The 9,573-nt window shown below is 41.6% G+C and overlaps 1 protein-coding gene and 1 long non-coding RNA gene across 3 annotated transcripts in view; one reads left to right on the forward strand and one right to left on the reverse strand.

The window, feature by feature from the left end:
• The window catches only part of ERO1B (endoplasmic reticulum oxidoreductase 1 beta), a 30,025-nt gene extending 26,438 nt beyond the window's left edge, over positions 1-3,587 (reverse strand). For both annotated transcript variants that reach the window (XM_071739039.1, XM_071739038.1), the window contains exon 1: positions 3,167-3,587. In XM_071739039.1, coding sequence (XP_071595140.1) covers positions 3,167-3,265 — 99 coding nt within the window. In that variant the 5' untranslated portion in view covers positions 3,266-3,587. The remainder of the gene's footprint in view (positions 1-3,166) is intronic.
• Positions 3,588-3,898: 311 nt separating this feature from the next.
• LOC139794016 (uncharacterized) lies at positions 3,899-9,192 on the forward strand. Its single transcript, XR_011724913.1, has 3 exons — positions 3,899-4,038; positions 5,528-5,617; positions 9,064-9,192. It is a non-coding gene; the product is annotated as an uncharacterized lncRNA (long non-coding RNA).
• Positions 9,193-9,573: the final 381 nt, after the last annotated feature.

Here is a 9,573-nt window from a genome sequence, read left to right on the forward strand (position 1 = left end):
GAAAAAGTTATGGGAAGTTACTTTATCTGAAATCTTCCATGCTGTTATGCTTGACCTTTTAATGTTATCTAACTTCAAACCTGGGCAAACATCTATGAAACAGACTATGTGCTACAGGTTCTTCAAAGTGCCAAGAGAGCTTATGGGCCCACATGGCTGCCAACTTCAAAGTCAGAAGACAAAACTTATTGATACAAAAATAAAACCCCATGGATTGTAATCTACAATGTTGTCATTTAAAATTTTTTTTCTTAGTCACAAATTGGAAGATACTAATTTTGCAGCCTTTACATGCCACAAAACAAAATGCAGTAGATTCATTATAATTTTAAAAGGAAAAAAGATAACTCCGAACATTTTGCTCAAATATTATTACACTTTGTATGCAGAATAAATCTTACGTGAAGAGCAATAACTTATTAAGCTGAAAGCAATAAGGAAGATCTGAAGAATTTTCTTTGTATTCAGAAAAAAAAAAAATAGAGCAGGAAACTATTTTGATGACCACCTCCTGAAGCTATCCTACTGCTTAAAAAATATTTTTACCATCTATGCAAAACTGAAAATGCTTTTTTAGGGGAAAATGTTCCAAGCAAGCATGCACTAGTTACACTCCGTGTCACATCCCCATGGAAAAATAAAAAGCTACAAGGTTTTTTTATTCAAGTGAGATGGCAAACTAATAGAAGTCAACACCTTTGCCAAATGTCTCAAAATTTTGATTCTAAGAACATCTTTCAAAACTCTGTACAGTTTGCTTAGAACATCATGAAGTTTCAGAAATAAACCCTCCTCCAAAACTAGAACTGGCTTAAGGAATTAATCTAGAAATTAATTTTTACAAACAAGAGCAAGCAAACTTCTCCATTTCCTTCTCATGACTTTTTCAAAACTGGAACAGTTAGCTCCCTGTATACATAAAATGGCAAAATCAATGTTTCCTTGGAAAGCATAATCTAAAATTAAACTCTGCTAAATCTGTACTGAGCCAAAATTTACAAATGGTTTGACAGCACATATGAAACACCAAAACTGTGTGTTTCTAGCACACTAAGACAACAGAAACACAGGCTTCAAGTACCCCAGTAAGAGTTTTTCTTATTAGTACAGGTGTAGGCTTCAGTGGTCTCACTTGAGTAGTGATGGAACACACAGAACAGGTGGAAGGTTTCTTTTTTGTTGACATCTGAATCTTCTAGTGAATTATTTCCAGACTGGAGGCAAAGTAAGAACAGTGCATCACACAGTTAAATTATGTGCTGCAAGACTTACCTTGCTGTTCATACAACTGGTACTCTGCCTTCTTTTAATTGAACTGTACTGTGTAGTTAATTTAGTCCACAAATATAGAGCCAAACTGTACTATAAGTTATCACAACCTTCATTACAATGGCCAAGTATCAAGCTTTCCTTTAATCTGTTAATTACTTGGAACCAAATGATAAACACTAAAAGCATTAGCGTGCTATAATTTGTGTTCAGGAAGTTGTCTGACACTGAATAGCTGCTATTTCTCCTCTATTTGCAATAACATTAATAAAGTATTTCCATATATCATTAAACCTAGCTTAGTTCTTGTGCAGATACCAGAGCTGCACTGGAGGTGTTAAGCCTCTAACTTATCTTCTCCAAGATAAATCAGTCTTTCAGAAGAAAAGGTCAATGTCCAACCTGCATCAGTCTCCTCATGAAATCTGTAAAAAGAAATGTGCTGAGCACTTCAACATTGAGAAAAACCTGAATAAATGCATATACTAAAAAGCACTGTATCCATACCAACAACCTTTTTAGTGTTACCAGGTTGTTGTACTTAATTGCTTCAACGATTAGAAGATCAACTGGGACGTCTTGTTTCGTTCTTTAATGTTTTACAGTGCCACAGCCATAGACTGAGAGAAAAGCTGTAGGTAACATGACTCCAAGAACTAATGGCTAGCTTATCTTTTCCCTACACAAGTCAAACTCCAGGTATTTAAACTCTGAATATAGTTATGGTAACAACTTTATGAAATAACAACAACCAATCTCTCTGTCAAGCATCACAAGAAAACCATGCCAGTTTGTTAATGGCTTCTTTAAAAATACAAACTGTATTAGCACCATGTTACACTAAGAGAGCTACGAAAATAAGGGATTTTTAAACATGAAAAAACCTTAGCTTTTAACTAAAAACCTGCAATAAAAGCTTTCTATGCTACGTTGGTCACTGCCTTGGATGCTCACTTACAACACAGCATGCTACACAAAGCAATAATTTGGAAAATATAAGAAAAATAATGAACCGATACAGAAGACAAACTTTGCTCTACTTGTACAGTATTCACATTAATTTCATATAAACTCACTAATGTCTTTGACACAGCTGAAACCCTTCTTGTTTGACACCTGCTACTACTTCAGTCATGATTATACCACTGCTGAATAACAAACTCCCAACTGCAGACGCTTGTCCCTCTGAAGCTGTGAGGGAGGTGAAGAACTACAGAAAGAATGTGCACTCTCGTCCTCCTCTGTAACGTGGGCAAACAGACACGACCTAAACACAAGCCAAGCCTGAGGGCTGGTCCGAGATTTCAAACATATGGTTCGACTTCATAAGGACACCGAAGTTTCTGCTTGAAGGCCAAAGGTACGATCCAGCTCAAGCTCTTCAACACAACCCCACAGAGAGCAAGGAGTGTAACCTGGATTAAACAACTCCCCGGTGTAGCTGGACCCTTTCGGAAAGGCACAACCCGTGGCTCCCAGCTCCACCAACTTCTCCCCTCAGTGGCAGCGGGGCCCCGCAGGCCGGAGACACCCAACAGCCCAGCCCCGGGCTGGATCCCCGCAAGCAGCAGCCGCAGAGTACCGAGAGGGAAGGACCTGGACTGCAGACTTCAGCGGGGAATCCCCAGGCTCCTCCGCCAGGGAGGCTGCGGGAGGCACGGCCCGAAGCTGCCCTCTCCCTCACGCCCCTCCGAAGCGCCCTCACCGCATCCTCCAGCCCGCCACAGGCGGAACCTCCACTCCCTTGCCCCTCACTCAGACCGGGTCCGCAGCCCTACCCACAGCCGGAGGGGCAGCCCTGCCCGGCCGCGTTCTCTCCCCTCCCGTCCTCCGTCCCCCTCGCCCCTTCACGAGGGGAGGACCCCGCCGCACCGTCCCATTCGCCGCCAGTTCCTACCTGGGCCTCGGCTGTCAGGAAGCAGCTGAGCACCGCCAGCAGCCGCACTGCCACCCCTACCCTCGCCGCTGCGCTCCGGACGGTACCGCCGCTGCTCATGCTGCTGCTCCCGCCGCCGCTCCGCCCGCCGCGGCTGACGGGGGAGGGCGGCCCTCGTCCCGTCGCGTAGCAGCCGCCGCCGCCGCCACAGGAAGGAGACGAGGGACGGACCGAGGCTCGGCGGGGCTGGGAGCCTCTCCTCCCGGCGCGGCCGCTCCTGCCTGAGGCGGCAGCCGTCGGGCGGGGGCGCAGCGCCTCACCTCAACCTGCCCTCCCGCCGCCGCGACCGTCACAGCAGCGACACGCGCACGGTCCCCTCCCGCGCCGCAGCCGCCGCTGTGGCCGCCGCTGTGGCCGCCTCTGCCACCGCCCGCTCCTCCGGCAGCCCCGCGGCACGCCGGGAGCTGTAGTCCGCGCGCGCGCAGTCCCCCGCTGGGGGCGGGGCAAGGGGAGGCGGCAGCCAATAGGAGAGGACCACGCGCGCCTCCAAAACAAGCGGCGGAGGGGGGGAGGGGCTTGCGGCGGGCGCGGAGTAGGAGGGAGGGGAAGGAGGAGGCTGCGTCACCTCAGACCCCGCCGCCGCTAACGGGCACCGTCCCGGCCTTGCGCTCTCCGGGGGTGTTAGGTAAGGGCATAGGCCGTAGGTTCCTTCCCCTCCCCCGCATCCCCATGCCGCCCCGCCCCTTCGGGGAAGGAGAGCCCCGCCGGGAAGTTGAAATGTCCGGGGGTTCCGAGGGGTTCGAGGTGTTTCCCGCCTCCCGCCGGCTGACAGAAATCCTGCTGGAGACTCCGGGTCTCCCTGCTGCTGCGGAGCGCTGGGAAGTGCCCTAGAGGTGAATTGTGTTGAGTGTTTCGAAGTGGATTTTTTTTTTTTTCTGTCAGGTTAAGCTGCGCTTTTCTCTCAGCACAGCTTCTATTTGTATGAAGGGGGCACGCGTACTTTTTTTTTAACGGCAAGTAGGGGGAGATAGGAAATAACGGCTTTGCCTTGTCTGATTTTTTGATGTTTCCTTAGAGAGCGAGGCTGAAAGTTAAAAGCAATAAGTTATCCATTTAGTGAGATTAAAAAATAAATAGATATTCGTTTATAAGTTATAAACCCACCCCCCTATTTTTTCAGTGGAGGTACAGGCTTCTGAATAACAGATTCTTTAAAAAAATCTTCAAAGCTCTTCATCCAAAGATGGGAAGAAGATGACAGATTGGTTTCACGGTGCAGCTGACATAGTGAAATATCATTGTGTGGAAAGGTGCAGTCTTTCATTTTATGTTTTTAGTGTTGATTTCAACCTAAAAATGCTACTTCAGTAGTAATATAAAAATATCTTTTAAAATGTAGAACTCCTCACGCAGGACTTCTTTGGGAAATCCATTTCAGGAAATAGCTGCAGAAGAAGCAGTCTTGTAATTGCAAACAAAACCTAACAGCATGTTACAAAGCTGGGAGTACCCACTAAGCCTGTTTCTTTCACAGGAATTTGCCATGACGTTACAAAGACAAACCTTTCCTGAGGAGAGGGATAATCATAGTTTACAGCTTCCAGGGCTCATGAAAAGAGTCTGGCATATATATTTAATTTCTCAAGGTACATTGTACAATGCACATGCTTGGCATAAGAACAAATACCTTCTGTGTTTTCATAATAGTTGAAAATGTTGACACTTGTATTTGCAAGCTCTTAGCATTTTCTTTCTATGTGCAAGCAAAGAAAGCCATGAACACTGGAGCTAAAAATATTCTGCATTACTTAGTAGGAGTTAAATAATGGACATCAGAGTCACCTCTTCCCCATCACAGCATTGTACTCTAGGGCACACTTAATAGTGACAGGTGATCTTTTAGTGAATACAGCAAATCTGCAATTACAAGTCTTGCCTCTGGCCTGTAGAGAGGATGCAGGGGGAACAGAAACTGATGAAGTGCTGCTACTTTTCTAGTATTAGCTCCACTGGTGTTTTTTTTTAGTTAGCTAGAATTGAGCTTATGCCCTGTGGTTGTACACAGAAATCATGATCTGTGGTTATCAGCCATGTAAGAGTGTGTCTGAGAAATCATTATGGAGCAGTTCAAGTGAGCAGACAGGCAAAACAGGGTGGCTTCACATTTCATGCTAGAAGAAGCTTGGTAAATCCTAGTGGCTTTGCCAAGTTCAACTAACTAGATTTCAGTAATCTGAAATGTGGATTTCTGGAAATTTTGTGCCCTTGAAACTTTTGCCTTTATTTACTTTTCCGACTTAACGTTTGAATTAGTCCTTTCTAAACCCAGGAGAGTAAACCAGAGGAATCAATATGGCACAAACTTCTGTTTAAATCTGGCAGACAGCAGCAGTGGGAGTGCAGTGCCTGTTGAGCAATGGAGCATCTTGTGGTAACCTAGTTATTAAAATAAATCATACAGCAAGGATGTGGGTAAGAAGTGTTAGTGAACTACCTGATATAAGAAGAAGATAGAATGCAGTAAAAAGAAAAAGGTGAAAAATTAATTACAAATACCTATACACCTGTATTTGTATTTTTGTACTATATGTGTGTGTTTTATAGCAGAATGGCAAAAACCTGCATTGTGTAGTGTATGATGATCTGAATCATGAGTATAAAAGTCATCTCTGGAGTCTTACTGTCATTCCTGTAGTACCTATAATTTTTGAAGAAGGGATTTCAGCAAAGAACTGAGTCTAACTGTCAAACTTCCACAGATAGCAGGTGCAGATGAACATAAATAGTCTTGTTTAAAAAAAAAAAAACCAACAAAAGCAATGCAAGATTTATGCACTTGCAGTTTGTGTGTGAGTACTTATCTGTCAACAAATCCAATCATGAGGTAGAAATCTCAACTAAATTATACATTTATGGAAAAAAACAACCAGGCAGGGGAACTCTGCTGATGGAACCTGCAGAGGGATAAAATGCAGCCTGAAACCAATCATTTTTAGGCTCAGTTTCAATATGTCAGTCTAGAGAAAGTGAGGTTTTGCTGCTTCTGTGGTGTGTGCTTGTCTTGGGCACAGCACAGCTCCCAGAGTAGTGGGAACATTCCCATATCCTGCAGTCCTGTCAGGCAAACAGCTTATCCACAGCCTTATGTAAGATGGCCTAGGTGCATTTAGTTCCTTATATTTTCTACATATAACGTTTCTGTCAAATAAATGTCAAAATGGTGACATTTCTGTGCAACTGTAAAAGAACAGACCATTATTATTATTGTCAAAGAGAACAGCTTTAACTTTTTAGCTGCTGGTTATTTATTCCTACTCCAAAACTCTCCCAGAATTTTAAATAACTGGTCTAGCAATACAGTGAAGCTGCCATCAGTTGAAAGCTGTCTATAGGATACCTGGATAAGAAAATGCAGTAAGGCATTGCCTCACTCCACTGAAATACATCAGAGGAGAAGAGCTTATGCTGAAACAGAAGTGCTTTACTGGATACCAGTGTCCTTAATTAAAGTTGTTTGAAATGTTTAAAGCAAACGAATGAGGAAGAACAAACAAGGTTGCCATGCAATGCTGGTAGCCCACAGTTACCATGCCTATTAGCAGCCTCTGTCAGGGAGGGGAAGATTACTGTGTTAGTGCCATTTGTGACTGGAACAGAAGTTCTTTATTTCCATGTAGAGGATCAGTTAGAAAAAGGTTTTGTTGTTGCTGATGGGTTTTTTGTTTGGTTGGTTTTGTGGGTTGTTTTTGGGTTGGTTTTTTTTTTTTTTTCGGGCTTTGTTTTGTGTTTGTGGGGAGATAGCAGTAATGTTTTGCTGGACAGAAATATATTATCAGTTGGGGGAAAAAAGTTTCATCTGCAGCCTTCTGCTCAGAAGGTGGGAAATCCCTTGACACTGTGAGTTAATTGCTGTTTCAAACAATAACCTAACTGTCTATGTGTTACCAGTTAGGGAAAAGTCTCTGTCCTCATCAAAGATGGCTGTTTCTTTTATGGGGCCAGGAAAGGGGTGAGAAGAGGCATGTGTAGACTTGATCTGTAAAAACTATTTGAAAATATTAATTCTGTATTTGAGTGGAAATTTAGAAAATCCTGAACTCTTCACATTCTCTTAGTTACACTGAATTTAGAAGCTTGCAAGGTGACAGCAAGATAAGATACAGATTGTACTTAAGTATAGAAATTTGCTGAGAAAGTTAATTCACTGTTTTTGAGAATGCCATTACTTAAAAGTTCTTTTATTCTGGATGTAGTTTTCATTATACAGTTATATTTGATTTTGCTAAGGTAATTGCTAGCTTTTCTGACTGGTCAGTTAGTTAAATAACAAAGATTTCTGTGTCACTCATTAAAGAATGATACAAGATCAGGCATGCAACAGCAAAATTAATCTGTACTGTTGACAGTGCTCTAGAGATATTTATATATAATTGCAGGCTCCTCCTTCAGTACTTCAGGGAAAAAATGTTAAATTGTGATGGCTACCCTTAGTTTTGAGGCAGGAATGTTATCTATGCTGTTTGTTTCTATTACTAAATTCCATTATTTTAAAGGGTTTATTACATTTAAAAAAAAATCTATTTCAAATTAAAAATCCAATGTAGTTTCCAGATACACTTTTAAAAATACATGATTCCTAATAGAGGAAGATTTCAGTTTGTAAGTTAGAAGAGTGGCTTAGCCTCCAACACTGATGTTTTGTGTCTTCCTGTACTTCACAGCTATCCATGTAACAATAGTACACTAGGGATATTTTGAAGGATATTAATGGGTAAATTTTTATGTAGATTATGCATATATTTATCCAAAGTTTTTGTAGTCACTGACTGTCTACTTCTGGAGTTAAAACCAGTAGTCTCCAAATGGCACACTGAGGCAACACATGCATGCAGGTCCTCAGGGCAGATATGGCATTCATTTTAGGCAAGCATAAAATTGGAAGGTTTAAAATCCAGAAAAATCTTAACTCTACTTTGGCTTTGTCATTCTTTACAGTTATAGGAGAGGCTTCAATTATTGCTCTACTATTTGTGCATGTCTGTTTTGGTATGAATACACTTTCAATGCCATCTAACTCTCAGCCTGATTATCCATCACTGAAAAGTGTGCCTCTAAGGAAAAGGTAGGGAAACATGCAGAGTCATCAATTTTATTTTTGTTTAGACTTGGTATTACCCTTTAAAACAAAGAAATGCCTCCATTCTTTGAAAATGAGTTTCAATATTAATGTGGAAGCAATCAGTCAACCCATAACTTGGACAGACTCCAATGATATGCCTTAAAAAATACTTTTTCTGTTTTTTACACAAAATGAATTACAGAAATATTAGTGATCTGTTAGCTCCACCTCGGAGATTAGATGTATAGATATATGTGTTTGTGTGTCATCCAGTGGCAAAACCTCAGTTCATTTCAGGTGAAATAAGGATGATGCTTTGCATCTTCCAAATACCAAGTCAACAGTCAGCAGCAGAATGACTTAGGTGTACACTATAAGAGCTCTTTTGGTCTTTTACAAGAACTCACAAATACAGTAAAAGAAAAATTGAAAAAATACTGGTATAAATGAAAAACCAAATAGCAGGATGAGCCACTGTATTCAATCAAAATTCTAAACCAGGAGCATTTTCACCTGTACAACATTTCGTAGTAGATGTGTAATATGGATGAGAGATGGAAAACGATCTGTGGGAAAGAACTGAGTTTTTCATGCTTTGTGGACCAAAGGCTACTTTTAGCTATGTCTGTTTAACTTCTTTCTTGCCAGCTGACTGAAGTGGAGCTCTCCCAGTCTAGCAGGGTAAAATTTATCTGTGAAGTAACCTCAATAATAAATGAGAAAGGTTGCTAATACAGTGATGTGATCTTTATAATAGCAAATCCAGTTTGGTTTTTTTTTCTTTTTTTTTTTTTTACAGCAAATAGCAATACATTATATTTCTTTGTTTAGAAACTGATTTCATGATTTCATGCATGGAGCCCGTTTAAGAAACCTGTATTGCTTTATATTGAAACTTTCAGTGAGAGATTTTGGCAGACGACAACAGAGACCCAAAACAATTACAGATGAAGATTTGACATAATCCTGGTCTTGAGAGTGCCTGTAGCATAAGAGAATAATTTTTAAATATTTGTAAAAAGCCAGTAGCGTTTATGATTGTTGCTCTACATTGGGATCTTAATCTGTCCCTGCGCTTTGAGGCATCTGCAGGTGTCACTTAAACGCTGTTCTGCCTGAAGGCGGTTTTTAAGGGCTTGTATTTCGGAGAGCGAGAAAAAGAAAGGAAAAAAATCAACCAAACCAAAACAAAAAGACAACAAGAAATCAGTGATTTTATATTACTGAAGTAACTTACTGCCAGTCCAAACTAGTGTTACTTTCTGACCCCAATGCGCACCCTCTGTCTGCGCTGCTAACCAAACACAGC

This window comes from Heliangelus exortis, chromosome 3 (assembly GCF_036169615.1).
Source record: "Heliangelus exortis chromosome 3, bHelExo1.hap1, whole genome shotgun sequence".
Classification (NCBI taxonomy): domain Eukaryota; kingdom Metazoa; phylum Chordata; class Aves; order Apodiformes; family Trochilidae; genus Heliangelus; species Heliangelus exortis.